Genomic DNA, 18,476 nt, shown 5'->3' with positions numbered 1-18,476 from the left:
TTCGTTTTCAGGACGGGGGAGGGGTGGTGGAGGAGTTCCAAGGGTTTTTCTTTTGATAAGTAGCAAAATTTTTCCAAACATTTGAAAATGTTGTTATCCTTTTAAAATTTAATTTTATATTGTATATTTGATTCCGCGTATTTGGCTTCGGGCATATGCCAACATTTTGTCGCCTGCAAAGGATTAGCGACATTCCAAGTTGTCACCTACAGGATAATGACAGGATGGGAGAGAACTTTTCTTTCGGTTACAAAGCGCACACACACAGAGCAAGTCAAGGCAACAAATATTTATGCAAATTTTTCTCATTACGTTGTTTTGTTGCTGCTGCAAAGTTATTTTCCCAAGTGAATTTAATTAAATAAATTATATATTCAGCACATGCTTGGAAAGCAGTAGACAGAGAGCACGACTTTGCATCACTTGGCACCTTTTAATTAATAACAAAATTAATATGCATATTAATTTGGCAATATCTACACGTTTTCAATGAAATTGAAAATCGTTTTAACCATCACCGCAAAACACTTTACGAATCAACATTAAGGAGCAGAACAAAAAATAATTACACACAGGACACTTAGATCTGAAAGAAAGGATTTTTCTAATATAAACCGTATTTGTTATACATATGTCAAATCTTACCCATTAAACTTGGATCTTGGTACATTCTTTACAAACTGTCCCGCCGAATTGCCTGCTGGCATATATCTGGCTACTACAAAGATTTTTCCCGAAGTACCCCTATGTTGGGCCACTCCCATTAGTTTCGAGGATTTCCATATAAGCTGTGTAAAGTGTCTTGTCCCATCGGAGTACTCGGCCTTGGAATAATCATATTCCCGGCTCTCGTTATACCATTGTTCCACACATTTCACTGGATCGTCATCGACTCTAAAACAAATATTCTCACCATAATTTCCATTCGAATACTCAAGTTTGTCAATCACACCTAATTTCTAAAGTTGAAAATTTCATTATATTGTAAATGTAGTAACATTTAGAGTAGATCTAACCCTGGCATGATTAAAGCATCCTTTATATAGATCACTTTCCAATGCCAAGTCTGGACATCCATGTAGTCGGCGGAAATCATTATGTTTACCCAAAATTTGATGTTCGAAACTGATTTCTTCAGAATCTGCTAGAATCCCATGAAATTGATGTATACAAACTGTCAACAGAATTGCTTCGATATATAAAAAATTTATATGCATTGTGAATAAAATTTTAAGTGTTCATATCCAAAATGATTGATAGGTGTAAGGCAACTAAGAATCAAAATAATAAGTATTATATTTATATAAGTACAAGTAAGATACACATAAATCCTTTAAATCAATGAAAGAAGTAGCTCTAAGTAGCGTCTACCTTAATAAAATTGTTCCATTTTCCTAATGAGCTATTTCTCTTCGATTAATGGTTTCTAAGGCAGCTTCCTAGAATCTGAGGAAGATGGCTATATCGACTCTAATTGTCACTCTGATCAAGAAAGTATATAGTTTATATGATCGAAAACGTCTCCTTCTGCATCTGACATACAAACAAATAAAACAAATATTTTAGCTTTAACTTTTTATAAAATCCTAATACACTAATCGAAGCAACTAAACCTAAACTAAAGAATATGAAAATGCAATCAAATCAAGAAAGCATCATTCAAAGCAATCTTCCAGCCATCTTCATTTAAAATTGTGTAAATTAATAGCTTCAATTTAGGAAATAAAGTCAATAATTAATGGAAAATGTAAGAAATGTTGGCGACTCAGTTAATTTAAATATCACAGAGAATTCGACAGGAATAAAAATTATATTAAAACATATAAATATGTATATTAGGCCAGCACAAAAAATAATTTTATGCTCAAAAGTTTATTTTTTAGAACAGATTTAAAGTACTCTTAAAAATTGTTCGGGCCAAACACGTTTTGTGGTTCCAGGAACTTTGCTAAAAATAAATTTAATCAAAATCAAATTTCAAAACCTTCTGTGGAGCTTTTTCTTTATTGTCAGGTGTCTAGGGAACTATTTTTAAATTAAAATGGACTCAAAAATAAAACAGAGCAAAGAGAAGGGGATTTTTAGTTTTTTTAGTTCAATGTGAAAACCAATTGTTCTGCTCTTTTGTCTTTTGACTGAACTTATTAAACTTTAAAGGGATAAAAATACTGCTAAACCTTTAGGGCAGCAAACTTAATTTCTGAAGAGTACTTTCTTTTTAAAAACATATATATTCTTAGCCCGAGTTAGGCGTCTTTAAACCATTCTTAGAACCACCTATTTGAAATGATGTAGCAGCAGCTGCAGCTGCAACAGACCAAAAGAAAATGAAACCACAAAAGCCAGTCAGCAATTATTATTTGTGGCGTTTGAACAAAGGGAAATTGAAATGTTTTATTTCTGGTTTTTGTTTGTGAATGGAATAAGGCATATCTTTTAAATACAATTTACACAGCACGCGCTGTTGAACACAAACAGAGCAAGACAGAGACAAGGTGCGAGAGACAGAGATGGCAAAAAAGAAAGGAGGCGGAGGTTCGGGTGGTAGTCAAAGTGTGTACAATGGATTCAGGTAAGAAGTCGGCCATTTTGTTTATGCGCAGCACAAAGGGCAAGTCAAGAGGTGCCGGAAAAGCCCAAAGACCGCCGTGGAAGAGAGAGCAATTTTTTAGTGCAAGCAAATTTTTGTGCTGGTTTTCACTTTTTACAACACAAAGGTAACAATACAATAGGAAGCTGCCGCATCTCGAGGCTCCTCCAAAAGTGACGCCTTTGTACCAGGATTTGCCCCATACTGAAAGCAATGTGTGTGGTAAGATTGCAATTTAATTGCAGTTAAATTGCTAGCAATTTGCCAAAAGAATCCAACAACAACACAACTACAAAAAAACACAAAGAAAGAGAGAAATGAGTAAACCAAAACACAAATAAAACCTACAAACATTTAGAAATAATCATTTCAAGATGAGGGAGTCCTTGTCCGTTTGGTTCACAGCCAGCTCGTTCGAGTGGAAGAAAAGGTTCTACAAATCAAGACGAATGTATCTAAAGGATACGTTTGTGTGGGAAGGTTGTTGCACTTGAACTCGAGTTTTTATCTCATTATTTGCCATTTCAACATTGAGACCTGTCCCCGCAGCGTTTATTTATGTTTATGCTTATTCTTAGTTTATTTTCGTTTGCCCGAATAAACGCGGATAAATGGCATATCAAAAAGAAGAAATAGATCTATCTAGGACATATGTGTGGAGACAAAATTCCCAGGCATCCCAGGCTTCGAATTGTGATTTATCCACAATAATAATAATAATACGCTGTGGGATAAGTATCTCTTAGAAGTAGTAGTCTGATCTGGTCTGGAGTACGCTAATTGCAGGCAAACCCTTTTATTTCTTCCTTTCTGTGGGCATAACAAACAAATAGATTTATGATCCTCTAGCTTCTGGCTGAATCACCTTGGTTATTTAATTTGGTTATTGTATTCATTGGCACAAAAGCCAAACCAGTCAGACAGACAAACAGCCAAACAGACAGACAGCCTGCTGAGTTCTGTCGCCTGGTGCATTGCCAAATTGTCAAAAGTGGAAAAAAGACAAATGAAAAAAAAAGTCTGTCAATACGAGGGTTATCTGGCAAGTTATTAAAATACAAACAGATAACTAAATAAGTCACATTGCCATGTCTATGTAGTTTTCTTTTGATTAAGGATCTAAAGTTAGGTCAGTTATTGGTTTGGTTAGCATAAAGGTAATGCAAAGTAAAGCCATCCCAAAAGAAGTAAAATATTCTTGGGATATATCTGTTTATATATCTTTATAGTTGGCTCAAAGTCAATCTTACGAAGAAAATAAGTCAGTTTGATGTATTATTTTTTATAGGTAATGAGAAATCTGGTTAGATTACGACCTATTTGAAATTTAGCCGGCTCGAGTAATGAGAAAATATACCAATTAAGTGTATAAAGAGTAAACATAACTGAAAATTGTTGACCATACTAACGATTGTGATTAAAAGTCTTTAAACTACAACTAACTGACAACTAAAGTAGGTTTTAAATAAGTTTAAAATAACCAATAGTAAATTTGCCTTTCAATAAATGTAAACCGATTTAAAAAACAGATATATGTACCTATTATTTATCTTCCATAAAATGTATGATAGATAGTCCACCTTAACCTTGTATGAAACAAAGTTTTACTTTCAATTCACAATTAAAACATAAAACTTTAAAAGTAAACCTCGTCGCTCCCACTCCAAAAAAAAACTTAGCTCCGGCCAAGTATTGCATTTTAGTTGAGTTTATGAATAAAATTATGTCAGGATTTACCGTCATTGGCACTAGAGAGAAAGAGAGGGATGGAGAGAGATAGAAAACAGAGCCACATATCAACGGCAAAACAAAAGATAATAAGCGTATCCACTTAACGGTTGCCAAGGATCGCGGTGGTGGTGGTGGTGGGCGCTGGGTAACATTTTCGATTAAGAGTGCCAAACACGCGGTCAAATGGGAAACGAACAATGAGTTGGGTGTTAATACCCACCATATATATATATATATATATGTATGTATATGTGTGTGTGTGAGTCCTTTTTGTCCGTAATCAAGCGTAATATAGAGCATACAATGAGTATCTACTTTATATATACATACAAACATACTTCATATATCTATAACAATGGACATCAGCCACCAAGACAAATTTACTTTGGCATGGCATGAGGTTGGTGGGTGTAAGGGATTATTTCTGGTGGCAATTGTCAGTGGGCAAACAAAAGCGATTTATATAGCTCAGGCAGGTTAATGAGTTGCAATTGCCAGAAGGCACTGAGTCAAATAAAATAGAGAGTGAGAGAGAAAGAGAGAGAGAGAGAGAGGTAGCATACATGCAAAACAGATAAAAGTAGCAAGAACCACAACCAGACATATAGATAGACCAAATCACAAATTCCTCCAGCCAGACGATGCATGTGCAGGAGGTTTCATTGAGAAGTTTCAACAATTACATATATACAAAAAACTCAGTCATTTATCTATAATCTTATGTGCGTTTTGCTCTTATTATGAATATTCTAGATTTTATCCTTTTTTCTTTTAATAGAGTCATTAAGTTTTTTTAATGTCATTAAGAAATCATCATCAAAGATCATTAGCTTGACCTTGATTGTATATTACAAATTTGTGTTAAATCATTCGATCTTGAGGTTCAATTTCTAATCGATTTTAAAAACTTTAAACAATCTAACTTACGTAAATACATAATCGTATCAAAAACTTGAAAATTTAGAAAAATTTTCAAAAAAATTAGATATTTAAATTTTAATGATAGTTAAATGACCACTTTCCAATTTCCAAGAAGAAACTCAGAACAAAAAAAATCGGTAAATAAATGAAAAAGATACACAAGATTCGCAAAGTTAAACATTTTTGTGATTTTTTATACAATTACACTAAGAATTTTCATTGATTAAATCTGTCTTTATCACATTGTATTATGGTATACTACAAAACATCTTCTTAGTCTGCATCTAAACAACAATTTACAACGATATAAGCCATTTCTTGAGAGTGAATTCTAGCTGACTATAGCTGAACTCTCAACAAATGTCAATGGCAACCCTCGCATTGTGACAAAATGTCAATAAGTTGCAGACAAATTGTAGCCATCTCACTCAACTTGGATAAGGCACGCCCATCGTATTGTGTATCTCTCTATTCAGTTAGTATCTCTCTATCTATCTATCTAAATGTCTGTCTGCCTGTCTGTCTGTCTGTCTGTCTATCTCTCTGTATCTGACTATGGATTCACTTGTCATTGCGCATACGCAATATTGTTGCTTTTGTTTTCGTGAAACCATTGATATAAGAGGAAAACCATAGATGCGGGTAAAATTTGATCAATTGAAATCAATATTAAAGACAATATTCTTTGAATTGAACTTGTTGATAATGACATTACGCTCTCCTGCTAATTGCTTGAACGCTAATGACTCTTCAACTGGACGCAGGCCAACTGCATACCATGACCACGCCCCCGAGCCATTTGCGGCAACTAAGCGCAATTAATTAACAACCCAAGTAATGTGGTAAAAAAAAAAAAGAAGGAGGCAAAAATATGAAAAGTAGGAATAGAAAAAAATTGTATAAAATGTTGGTACTTCACTAATGGACAAAAAGGGAAAAGGGAGAGAGAGAGAGCGAGAAAGAGAGCAAAATGGATAGGGCAAAGATTGTATGCTAAAGAAAATGCAGCTTAATGCTAAATTAATTCCAATTACCAGCACACTTAACCGCATCCGCAACCGCAACTCTATACATATATCCACCTTCTATCCCAACCCCAGCCATGGGGGATTCACTCAAGCGCCTTGTCCACTCCGCGGTCAACAAAAGCCGCAGCACGCGCTGACCTCCAGCTCCTCCATGCCCATTCTCTTAGCAATTAGCCATTACCCATCTAACGTCTCCCCATTTTGCCTTTCATGCCAATGTTTTCATATGAAATTATGTTTTAAATACAATTTTTTTTCTCTCCCACTTCTTTCTCTCCACAACTTTTTCCGTTTTCTGTTTTGTTTTTTTGCTTTTCCATGTTGCCCTGCACTTCTTTGGCTTTTGCTAATTATCAAATTAATTAAGTTTAACAAAAATTTGAAATAGGGATAAAAGTTTTCCGGAAACTTTGGCAAAAGTATTCAAAAAATTTTCTTTCACAACTTATCGACAGAAATAAAACGGGGGAAAAAAAAAAGAAAACAAACTTTTCGCACAATGTGTCGCCTACAAGGAACGTTGCAGCAGGCCACGCCCCGGGTGAAAAGTTTTTTACTGTCGCATTTTCTGTTCGGCCGTAAAATGCAGACCTGAGAGCACAAAGAGCCATTACATCGTTAGCAGAGGTCCTGGCACTAGCACAAAAGGACTGCACGTTGCTTTAAACAAAACGCACGTGTCCTGCCAACGCATCGCTTATTCATATGAGAAGTGAAACTGACCTTCTACTCGGACCGTGTGCAAATTGTACACACAAACCCACAGAAAAAGCGAAAACGAAAGAATGAAACTCAGAAAAGCGCAAAAACATTTAAATTTAATTGGTGGTGTATGGCCAAAGAAGTGGATGCCCAACCCAATCCATCCCAACCATAAAACCAACACCCAACCTTGTGTTGTCTACCCAATTGAGTTTCAAAGTTGCAATTAGAGCAGCTTCAGTGGGCGACTGACTGCCCCTATCACCCTCTATATATATGTACACTCGTACAATAGAAACAGTTGGCTCTCATAAAATAAATCCAACAAAAAATAAATAAAAAGAAATCATACAATCGCCATAAAGAAGGAGAAACAAAGCGTTTCAAAAGAAACAAGTCGCAGACCATTAAACTCAAAAAACGGACAAGAGGCATAAAGCATTTTAAATAAAACAGGAATATACCGTGAAAGGGCAAGAAGAAGAGTTACCATTTACCTTGGCTTAAATATTACATTATTACTATGAAAATTGTTAAACTTTTTACCCGCTTTGAATGATCTACAAATAAATTCCTACCAGAAAAAGATCATTATTGATCGAAATGTAAAAGAATAAAGTTAGAGTCACTACGTAAAATCAGTCTTCAGAACAAAGACAAATTTTTGGCCAAATCCGATCACTTGCTCATAAAGAATTATTAAGTTAAACGATAAAATTAAATTATGAGAATAACGAGATTAAAATTAGTAATTACCTCTAGTATATACCTTTCTACTGGACAGTCAGCTTCTGGGATACTAATTTAAACCGATCTCCTGGAGATGTTTGTATAGATAATGAATATATCTGGTTAGATTACGAGCTATTTGAAATTTAAGTCAAACCTTGCAATTTAGCCGGCTTTTGAATATAAATATCTTTTAACTTAAAATACATATTCAATGGGCTGGGATGAAAAAAAAGGCAAAGGCCAAATTATGAGGTACATCAAAAGTCTCGTCTATATCCTTAAACATCAATCTCAGGAGAATGTTTACTAAAGAATATTAATATTAATGAGCAAAATTAACAATCTCAGGCACTCCGAAATATTCACTTATTGTTAGATGTCAAACTGTTTGTGAGAGATATTTGTGAAAACTTAGTTATAACTTGAATTCGATTTTTATAATTTCAGATATGAAAAACTTATTTTATTTAAATTGGAGTAAAAAATTAAGTGTCTCAAAGACTTTTTATATTACCAAACGTTCTAAAAGAAAATGATTAAAAAATAGCAAATGACATAAAATAGAAAATGATGATCCATTTCTGAAAGTTCTGCCATTCACTAAATTGTTCTGAAAGTAAAGCCAAGGATATGTGTTCGAATGGTTCTTTCTTTTTACACTCCCATCCCATTTCCTCATCTCTGTCAGTACGATTGGGATGTATATTTTGGAAATCTGTGTTAAAAGGGGAAAAAAACTTCAATAAAATACAATTAAGCCAACCAAGGCAGAGCAATATCTCGTTAAATCGAATGAAAACCTTTCCTCTTCAAGAATTTTCGAATGATGTGCGTAAAGAAATAGAAAAAAAAAACGTTGATGAACATCTACTGGGAAAAAAAATCTCTCTCTTTCTCTGTTTGAAAGCAAAAGGTAAATTGTAAGTGAAAAATCAAATTGCATTACGCCCAATTCTGCCACCCACAAAATGTATATGTATATAGAAAAAACCGAATGGTTGTTCGACTCTAAGGCAGACGAAGATGATGATGATGATGATGATGTTGACGATGAACGATTGCTTTACACGGCATTTAATTGAGAAATAATTGAATAGGTCGTGTGAAGTGTTTGTTTGGCGTTTTGCGAAACGAAATTAGCTTTGTCAAATGTCGTGATGTCGTGACATGTGCACGGGTTGAATGGTGCGGAAAAATCTATTGCAGCGTGAAAAACGTCGTGTGTTTTTGTTAATGAAGTAGTCACAGTCAACGGAGAAAGTCCCCCGGCCCAACCAACCTCCCTTTCAAAAAAAAAAAAAAAAAAAGGCGCTCTCTATAACAAACAAACAAACAAACCAACCAACAAACAAACAACAATAAAACCAGTCGTCAAAAGGAAAACAAGAATTTCCGTTTGATTGCCAAGTTTTCCATAAACGACATGCAATTCGAACCAAATGAAAAATTGTCGCCTTGTGCAATGAGCCAAACGCTTATAATTGCAGTTGCAATTGCCAGTTGCCAGACGAATCCATACGGAAGAGAATGCCACAAAGTGGTCGACTTGGATGTACGATTGGATCTAATTTTAGAATTTTGTAACTCATAGGAAATGTTTTAATAGTTAAATTTGGTTTTTATGACATAATAACTTAAGATATCTCATCCATTCCATCGAGACGTGACAAGACAGAGTTATGTTCCAAAAACTACAGGCCAGACTCACGTGAATCTAACATTAGCTATTATTTTTTTGGAAAAGTTCAAGTCAGGTGACAAATTCTGTCGAGTCACAAAAGTCATGTGCAAAATCGTTTTCAAAATAAACCAAGAAAAGGGATGAAAAGTTTCAAATACCCTGCAAAATGGTGGACTGTAAGAAATTAGAAACCTAATGCTTGAGCTATTTTGCCTAAGAGAATCTAATCCAAGAGACTGTCTTTGAGCATATCAGCACTTTATTCTGAAGCTTCACCTGACAGGTGTTTAAAAGGTTTTTATTTAAGACTCTTCTAGGTTAATACAGTTAAAAGTTGGTGAGAAGCCAAACTTTTTTTAGACCCTTTTCTTTTGGTATAATTGATTTCAGTTATTGTAAAACTTATATCAGAGTATATTAGGTCAAGGGTATATTGTCGTCGTTCTCTACACTCAGTTAATTGTATACGTGAGTCAAAGTGTACTTCATATTAATATTAGAGATCAGACATTATGACGAAACTTTAGACAAACAAAACAACAAAATTCACTATTCATTCAAGTCCAGTAATTTAGATTTTATGAGTTTCTCGGTGCAAGTGTACCGCAGATATAAACATAATACAATAAAAAATTCAATAATTAGTTTATCGAAAACTAAATACCCTTACCTTTAGATTTTGTAATTAACATGTATCTTAAACCTTTGTACTAAGAATAAGAGCAGCCTGATAATAGCTGAATGAACGCTACAATAAAAAAGTTAACTTACGTTCAGATATTTAATAGAAGACATTTGTTAGCAAAAAAAGAGTTATTAGACCATTTAATTTTTTAATTTTGCAAATACATAACTTGTAGACTAATAAATATTTCATAAATATTTAACTGAAGCTTTCAAATTCTTTCAGCAGCTTGAAAGTCCGAAATTCTTTGCATCTGAAATATAGAATTAAAGGGATAAATCTGAATCGATAGGAACTTATTATAATTATATATTTAAACTTTTTATCAAACTAAGTGTAAGTCTATGAAATACTACTAAACTCCAGCTAATTACTAAATTTCTGTGTTAATAATTCCAATTGATTACGTTTTCTGAGCAATATTCATGTCTAAGCTATGTTTGTTGTTGGCGATAACTAAAGCATAATCACAACAAGTGTTAAAGAGTAACAATAATAACAACATCAACAATTTAGAATCGTTTCCCATGAATTCTAGGTTAATGTCAATGTCGGAACGTGTATCGGCAGTCGGTGTGACGTTAGTTCGAGAACTGGTTTATAGCCAGAAAAACGATTACCCATGGATATATAAAAAGATTCACTCTCGAGCATGGTGTTCCAATTTGAAAACAAGCATTCGCCGTGTGAAAATGTATCGGTTAACTCGTGTCATAATAATCCTTGTCAGTTGTTTTTTCACTCTGGCAGTGTCAAAAGCAATTGCTCCACATTGGGAACTGCCCACACCACGGGATATTGAAACAAGCCTAGAAAGTTGCACTAAACTGAATGATAATGCCGGAGCATTGCGTTGCTTGGTAAAGGATATTGGCCTATGGACCGATGAGCAAGGTTACAATGCCAAAAGGATAGCAAAAATTTTTGCCTCCCACAATCAAATCGAGGAACTCATGTTGGTGGTAAACTACTGCAATCGGAGGGAGCAAAGAACCGACGACCTCAATAAATGGGCATATAAGGCATATAAATGCGCCACTTCAGGCAGATTTGGACATTGGGTTAATGAGTATATGAAACAAGAAATGGAAACAAAATAAATTAAATTACTCAGAAAGTTTTTTTTTTAACTTCTTTAGAAAATATATACAACACATAAGTTTATTTAAAAGAATTTTAGATTCGATCTTTGATTCCAATAATTATCAAAAATTTTATTGCAAATATTTGTGTCTCAAAAGTCACTACCACATTTGTCTCAAAGATTATTCAATCTACACTTTGACACTGTGTTGAACCAATTGTAGATTGGCTCCCATGAAGCACATAGCACCACGATAGGCCCAGGTGCAGGCATCGCTCTTCTGTTCATTGCTGTCCGCACAATTGGCAACCTTCTGATGAGTATCATCGGTGTGATCCACTTGTTCGCCCTTGCTGCCAGCCAACTGCTCATGGACCTTGTGAACATCGAAACCAGTAACTTCGTCAAAGAATCCAAAATGCTCGAATACACAGCGTATATAGCAGCGAGTCTTCTCGTTATCCGGAAAATCCCATTTCTTGTATTTGGCTATATCCTCCTCATCAGCATGGACACGTTCGGTACACACATTACGGAATCTAATTAAATCGCCGTGAGTCTTGACCACATAGGCAGCTCCATGATCATGATGATGATGATGCTCATGATGGTCAGGCCAGGCCCAGGCCATAGTCAGAGACAGTAATACTAAAAGACACACCTTCATTCTGAGACCGTTTATGGAAAAGTGCAATTGCAACTGCACTTTTTGCTGCGCACAGCGTTTGTATTTATAGCCAATTGAAGTTTAATGGACTAACATCTGGCACTATCTAAGCAAATGCACCTACAAAAAGGTCAATCCATGATAACAGCGTTATCATGCTCAGCTGAGAGGAAAGTATTTGTTTGTTATTTGCCTCAGTTCAATGTGCCGTAGAACTGTCTGGTTTAAAACATGATTATTACTTTTGTTTTTGAAAGTATAAAAATCAATTTATAATTGTTGTTCGAATTAAGAGTCCATTTCAGCACGTTAGCAACAAGATGATGGCTTCCCTTGATAATTTAAATTTTACCGCAAAATGAAATGTATATATCGATAGCGATGATAACTACTTCAATCGATAATACTGTAAGCTTATCGATATATTTGAGTTTTCCTCCAGAAGTTGGCAGCCCTGTACTAGAAATATAGAGGGCGTTGTTGGGCAATAAAACTTGGGCGCGAAATTTTTAAGTCCGAAAGAAACAAAAAAGGAATAAATAATAATAATTCATTTTATGAAACTGAAAAATAAATACAAGCTATTTTAAGTTTAAATGCAGAAACGAAAAAGAGATTAGTTTATTTTATGGTCAAGGATATTAAACATCTAAAATGATTATTCCTAATAGCAAAATTAATGTAACAAATTGTAGCTGTGGTAACTATAATTTTAAGCTAAGGAAAATTTATCTAAAATGCATATGATAATTTTTTTTCATTATTGATTTCTTATTGCTGCACTTGCTGTAGACCAAGACTTTTTCTTTTACCTGATCCTTGACCTCTGGCAAAAACCAAACAGCAAATTAAACAGTAAACAAACAACTAATAAAACTAATAATACCTGACGGTTCAGATGGGTCAATGGAGAAAAGTTCATAGACTCATTGTGCCAATCAAAACAACAATAGCCGGGGAAAGCGAAAGTTCAGCTAAAATGAAGAAAACAAAACAACAACAACAACAACAATTTGTTGATTGACCCCCATGAGCTGCCAGCTCCAGAGCTGATGGAGTGTAGGTGGGTTGGACGACACTGGACCAACAAGACCATTATCACTATTTGTGCCAGTGATCGTGACTGCAGCGGAAAAAGAAAAACAAATTAATGTAGCTGGTTACGAATCATGCGAAGCCGAGGCGGAGAAAAAGGCAGAGCGGAGGCAACTATTGAGCAACTAGCTAACAATCAAGTAGTGGGTTCTGATATTTCAATTTTTGTTGTAATGAAAGTGAAAATCAACTAAGCCTATTTGCTATGGCCTCAGAATGGCAAGAAATTCGAATTGGAGAGTTGGAACCAATAGGCCATACAGTTGTTCCATGCTAGATTCTCTTATACTTTCGCTTGAGTCAATTGGATTGATCAGGCAATTAAAGTGGGAATAATGAATTAGTTGCCCTCAAATAATACCCAAAATATATACCCTAACTTATAATAATATACAGTACGTTTACTGTATATACGGAATAGATATCATAAAATCGAACTTCATTTATCCTAAATGAAAAACTAAGCTCAATATCTATGATCCTTAAATCAGATTATAATTTAATTTTTGAAAATTCCTCAAAAAATGTAATAACAGCTTTTGAAAACTGTTAAAAAGTTCATCTTAATTCAATAATAGGAAAATATTTTAAAATTCTAAAAACACTTTGGAAAGGAATGTGAAATATTCTTGCGACAAATTATAAACAAACAAGAAAATTAAGTAAGAATTAATTTATGAGCACAATTCAAAGTAAGTATTGACATTGAACTCTTAAGTTTCTAAAATTTTTGAGTTGTAAAAAACATTTAACATTTTATACTAGTTTATTTACTAATTTATCACAATCTAAGGCATAAATGGTTTCCTTACATTGGTCCAAAAACTCTAAAAAAGGTGAAGGTTTGTGTTTAAAGTTTTTGTTTGTAAATGCTAAAATATACCTATTTCTCATTTCAATTTTGTGTTAATAAGGGTATACAAATATCGGTGCTGCTAACAGTTTCTTCAACTATGATTCAAAGTTATAAAAAAGTAGGTGGTGGGCCCAGCGGTTGCTCAAAACGCGCATGCGCACCGTCGCCACAGTCAGTCGAAGTCGAACATCAGCAGCCTCCGCGTCGTGTGCTCCGTTTTCAGTTGTTGTTGTAACAATTTATTTAGCTCCACTTCTGCATAGTTGCAGTACTTGGACTTGGTTGTTGTTTTTGCATGTGCAATAAGAAATATATTGCAATAATACAATATTTTGCAGGCAACTTGTTTTCAAAGTCATTACGTGTGCGGGACGCCAAGTTAACTGAATAACAAATTGTGCATTTTAAATCGCCCTCGAACATACAATTCATACAATCTTTTGGTTTGGTCTTGGAATCGGTCTCTGTCTCTTCCTGACGACAACTCACATTGCACCGCTTTTGCTTATTCTTTGAAATTAACACGCATTTGGCATACAAAATGGATAAGGTAAATTTTCCGATTATGGATATGTAATTCATTGAGTCTTTTCAAATTGGACCAGTTAGATGCTGACATTCTGTTTTCTGACTTTCACTTTCAATGCAGAAGTCAGGTTTAAGGTTACACCAAGTGACCAATTTTTTATATTTTTTTTTTTTTGTTTTTGTTGCCTTTGAACTGGTTAGTCTTAGCCATGACTCTGCTCAAGTGGCTTATAGACCGCGAACCGAACACTCCAATTGTTGCTAAGTATTTTGTGGCTGAGTCAGACCGTCTAAACATGCTTGGAAAACTGGAATGAGAGCATACCAACTGGGTGGCAGTTCAGAGTGTATAATATTTCATCTAATTGAAATGATTACAATAATTAATTGCACTAGTTAGTTTAGTTACTAACTGCAAATTGGCTTCGAATGGCAAACAAATAGCAAATCTGATGATTGTAATAAACAAGTCCAGTTAATTAGATCTATCGCTCAATATACTTGACAATAATAGAGTGAAATGCTATATCAGAGCCACCAAAATGTTACCTACATGATTTACATTACTTTCAAGGTAAAAAAATGGGTTTCTGATCCCAAAATGTATGTATATTCTTCTGCATCATCAACAGCCTAGGCCATCCAGCTAGGATCAGGTCACTCCGTCTATCTGTCTGAATTTAAATACCTAGATCTTGGCCGTTATAATAACTATATATACCCAATTTAGTTTGAAGACTTATGTGGTATCGACACAGATGAACTTTTTTTTCAAGTTTTCATCGGGCCTTTTTGAGAAAATAAGAAATTTTCTTCAAAATTTTAAGTATTTTTTTAAAATTTTGCACACAAATATTTATAATGCGTTTCTATTGGTTTACAGAATTTCACAAAAATTTGAATACAAATAGCTATATATGGACACTAATGTTTTTGTCTATGAGATCCAAAAGGGAAAAGGGAAAGGAAACTTCACCGCTAGAGGCAGTAAAGTGCTCTCGTAGTTAAGCGAGAGAGCTTATATTCGAAAGACAATTCGACATTTTAGTATCCTTAGTTTATTGAATGCCTGGTACTCAAGCCTCTTTAAAGGATTCCTAATCCCAATTACATATGAGTTGATAAAAATAGACCGATATATATTGTAACATACTCATAATACCCTCAAGGCCACTCGAAGACTTCATATCTATTGAGTCGGAAAATGTATCATGGTTCCACTTTTTAATAGTTTGGAGTAATAAGAACTTAATTTTCCAAAGTCCATTCAGAGATTGATCAGATTAGGCATCTGATCTCTTTTTTTGGAAATGATTATGGCTCCATAATCTTCAAAGACAAGCCGACCTGGCTTTAATCATTTGAAACTATCACTTTTATTAGAGGCACACACACACACAAACACCACAGAGTGTGGTTGGCACTCAATGTGGCCCAATTTCATCTCCATTGACTGGGAGTGAAGTGCACTTAAACACTTGATTATTACCGTTTATTGTTTTGGTCGTTCAGTTCGAGATACATTTCACTGTGGCCACAAGATCTCTGAAACGAAAAGGAAAAGCGTCGAAAATTGCTCTCCGTGATCTATTCAATTTTGAAAGCACCAAAGATCAGAGCATCGGATAGTGTGTGGGTGGAGAATGAATGTTTTATTATTTATTTTTATTTTTTTATTTTTAGTTTTTTTTTGTTTTGCTGAGGCCAAAGGAAAGTCAAAATGAAATGCATATGGGAAAGCAGAGCAAATTGCTAGACACAAACATAAACAGACTGAAAAGATCGTGGCTGGCCCAGCCCATAAACGTCGTAGGTAATCTAATCTGAGATGAAGTCGGTCGCAGATTGCAGATCGGCTCAGTTCCAATTGCATTTGCATGCCCAAGTGGGCAACTAGTTTAACCGGACCTAGAGCCAAACACAAACACACACAGAAATAGCTAAGGAAAGCCTCAAGAATTTCAAACATTGTTCCGTTTCGTTCGGTTGGCTCTCATAATCCAATTAAAGGAAACAATCTATACAATTCAATTCAAAACTAATGAACTGTAGTAAATTTATAACAATGGTAAAGACATGTGTTGATTGTTGTTGCAGTATTTTGGGGAGATAGATAGATCGATTGAACGATCGATCGATCGAGCGGTTGCCAATTGAAAGTGGGAACACGAAGAAGTCTGAAATTGTTTTCCATTGCTAACAAGCCATCGGCTTCCTTATCTCTTTGACTACCAAACTTCCGCCAAACTTTACCCGATTGTGCGTAGTGTATACAATTCGTTGATTGATCATCGATATGGCGATCAATTAAACAAGATTTTTAACAAGATTTGTGGCGTTAAATGTATGTATATAGTTCTTTTCAAATAAAAAAGGCATCAGTTCTTTATATTTGATCTGATAACCATTGCTAAAGAGATCAAAATTAACAAACAAATATAACGCATACGACATGTAAGCCGTTGAACAGATCGCCAAGATAACTGGATGTAAATTACAATTCCATATCAAACTTTTCCTCCCTTGCAGCAAACACTTTTATTTCTCTTCCTGGGCTTGATTTTATGCCTGGAATCTGGTTCTAGCCAAGCCGCTCGTCGTTTACGCAAGAAGCCAAAGGTTTATAATGCCCTCATCACTACCGATGACAATCTAACATCGAGTCGCGCTTATCCTGTCATACAACCAACAATACATGAGCCGGGCTATGCTCCATTTGGTCCCTATAATCCTTATGGTTTCTATAGTCCGCCTGTGGTGAGATTTGGTCAGCCAATAGTTCCTGGCTTAGAGCCCAATGAGAGAGTAAGTGACCTAAAATAATTAGTTTAAACTTGTTATTAAGAATTCATAATTTAGTTACCCTATCCGTTGCCTGCTGGCTTTGCAACGAGCTACGAGGATGCCCATTCTGTTCAGCCACAGCCGCAAGGAATTCCTGCTCCAAATCCAACGGAACCCAAGGAAATGCCCAAAGAGCAATTACCGCAATTGCCGCTGAACGAGCAAGGATTACCACCTGTCCTTATACCGCTGTCCTCGCAATATAATGGCCAGCCAACTCATCTGCCGGCCTATCCCTTTAGCCAATATCCGGTGATATATGATCAGGCTGGTTATATACGACAAAACTATTTGCCGCCCTACGATTACTATCCCAGCCAGGGTTATCCCACACGCGTAAATGCAGCACAGCAGCCTCAGCAGCAGGAACAACCACAGCACCAGCCACAGCCTCAGGTTCAGGATCAATCTCAATCTGATGAGGAGGTGGAGGATATACAACCATTGGCTTTGGAAAATCTAAATGCCACACCTAGTTTTGAGGACATCAAAAATGGGTCGGAGAACAAAAATATTAATGTGCCAGATGTACCCCCACCACCAATACCATCTGGACCAAAACAACGTCCCAGACCCAAGAATAATTGATAATTGAAGGAAACAATCCCATCCAAATCCCACGTATTTATTACCATTTTTGTATTGTACAATTCTCGTTTAACCCGTAAGCTATAAGTAAATAAAAGAGTTCACAGATAAACAAATAAAGTACAAAGCGGTGAATGAACTTTCTGCGTTGTATCCGAATCCCCTAGAGAAATGATGATGTAGCCTGGTCTGGTGTGATCTGCTTTCGCTTTCACAGCTGACCTCAGGGACTTACTCATACCTTATCGTGGCCCTATAAATGCAGCACATGCAGCTGAAGAGAGTCACAGTTTGCAGAATGAAATTGACTTTGACTTTGCTAGTAATTATAAGCTTGTGCCTCTTTGCCCTGGGTAAGAAAAGTTCAGATTCAAGGATTGAGCATTCACCGAGCATATTGCTTTCTCTCAGCCTTAGGCAATGTGGACACGGAAGCCACCAAGCCGCCATTTGTGCGCAGTCGCTATAGTCTACGCTGGCGTCGTACCACTGAGCCATTACCCAAGGAACTAATGGTCACCTCCACCGATCATCCCAAGGCCTCGGCAATGGTCACATCGACGGCTGGTACGGATTATGATTACTATGGCAATGGCGAGGCCGAAAATATAGTGCCAAAAGTTCAAAATTAAATCGGAAATCATAATCAGATAATTATATTATTCAAACACCAATAAAAACTTATCTACACGACATTTCAATAATTAATTTCAATCCTTTTCTGATCAACTATAAAGTGGGGAA

General features: G+C 35.5%; 5 protein-coding genes across 5 annotated transcripts; 3 read left to right on the top strand and 2 right to left on the bottom strand.

Annotated features, from left to right (window-relative positions):
* Window positions 1–371: 371 nt before the first annotated feature.
* Window positions 372–1,271, bottom strand: LOC6647580 (Golgi-associated plant pathogenesis-related protein 1). Its single transcript, XM_023178215.2, has 3 exons — window positions 1,017–1,271; window positions 646–959; window positions 372–586 (listed from the first exon to the last, which is right to left on the bottom strand). The coding sequence occupies exons 1-3, from the start codon at window positions 1,215–1,217 to the stop codon at window positions 508–510; spliced, it is 594 nt and encodes a 197-aa protein (XP_023033983.1). The 5' UTR covers window positions 1,218–1,271; the 3' UTR covers window positions 372–507.
* Window positions 1,272–10,684: 9,413 nt separating this feature from the next.
* Window positions 10,685–11,170, top strand: LOC6647581. Its single transcript, XM_002070142.3, has one exon. The coding sequence runs from the start codon at window positions 10,763–10,765 to the stop codon at window positions 11,168–11,170; it is 408 nt and encodes a 135-aa protein (XP_002070178.3). The 5' UTR covers window positions 10,685–10,762.
* Window positions 11,171–11,251: 81 nt separating this feature from the next.
* On the bottom strand, window positions 11,252–11,863 carry LOC6647615 (general odorant-binding protein 99b). The gene has a single exon (XM_002070143.4). It carries the CDS (start codon window positions 11,819–11,821, stop codon window positions 11,345–11,347), a length of 477 nt encoding a protein of 158 aa, XP_002070179.1. The 5' UTR covers window positions 11,822–11,863; the 3' UTR covers window positions 11,252–11,344.
* Window positions 11,864–14,115: 2,252 nt separating this feature from the next.
* On the top strand, window positions 14,116–17,871 carry LOC6647616 (cell wall transcription factor ACE2). Its single transcript, XM_002070144.4, has 3 exons — window positions 14,116–14,322; window positions 16,830–17,105; window positions 17,160–17,871. The coding sequence occupies exons 1-3, from the start codon at window positions 14,314–14,316 to the stop codon at window positions 17,730–17,732; spliced, it is 858 nt and encodes a 285-aa protein (XP_002070180.3). The 5' UTR covers window positions 14,116–14,313; the 3' UTR covers window positions 17,733–17,871.
* A 159-nt stretch (window positions 17,872–18,030) lies between these two features.
* On the top strand, window positions 18,031–18,417 carry LOC26529364. Its single transcript, XM_047010550.1, has 2 exons — window positions 18,031–18,085; window positions 18,144–18,417. The coding sequence occupies exons 1-2, from the start codon at window positions 18,031–18,033 to the stop codon at window positions 18,362–18,364; spliced, it is 276 nt and encodes a 91-aa protein (XP_046866506.1). The 3' UTR covers window positions 18,365–18,417.
* Window positions 18,418–18,476: the final 59 nt, after the last annotated feature.

The sequence above is a fragment of the Drosophila willistoni genome, chromosome 3R (genome assembly GCF_018902025.1).
Source record: "Drosophila willistoni isolate 14030-0811.24 chromosome 3R, UCI_dwil_1.1, whole genome shotgun sequence".
Taxonomy (NCBI): Eukaryota; Metazoa; Arthropoda; class Insecta; order Diptera; family Drosophilidae; genus Drosophila; species Drosophila willistoni.
This window is presented reverse-complemented; position numbering and strand designations above follow the sequence as displayed.

What these genes read in the sequence shown, in the direction of transcription:
- LOC26529364 (XM_047010550.1), top strand. Translation starts at nt 18,031, where the DNA reads ATGAAATTGACTTTGACTTTGCTAGTAATTATAAGCTTGTGCCTCTTT. An exon ending in CTTGTGCCTCTTTGCCCTGG is followed by an intron (nt 18,086 to 18,143) that starts GTAAGAAAAGTT and finishes GCTTTCTCTCAG; the next exon opens with CCTTAGGCAATGTGGACACG.
- LOC6647581 (XM_002070142.3), top strand. Translation starts at nt 10,763, where the DNA reads ATGTATCGGTTAACTCGTGTCATAATAATCCTTGTCAGTTGTTTTTTC.
- LOC6647615 (XM_002070143.4), bottom strand. Translation starts at nt 11,821, where the DNA reads ATGAAGGTGTGTCTTTTAGTATTACTGTCTCTGACTATGGCCTGGGCC.
- LOC6647616 (XM_002070144.4), top strand. An exon ending in GCTTAGAGCCCAATGAGAGA is followed by an intron (nt 17,106 to 17,159) that starts GTAAGTGACCTA and finishes TTCATAATTTAG; the next exon opens with TTACCCTATCCGTTGCCTGC.
- LOC6647580 (XM_023178215.2), bottom strand. Translation starts at nt 1,217, where the DNA reads ATGCATATAAATTTTTTATATATCGAAGCAATTCTGTTGACAGTTTGT. An exon ending in GATGCTTTAATCATGCCAGG is followed by an intron (nt 960 to 1,016) that starts GTTAGATCTACT and finishes TTTCAACTTTAG; the next exon opens with AAATTAGGTGTGATTGACAA. An exon ending in CCAAGATCCAAGTTTAATGG is followed by an intron (nt 587 to 645) that starts GTAAGATTTGAC and finishes CCTTTCTTTCAG; the next exon opens with ATCTAAGTGTCCTGTGTGTA.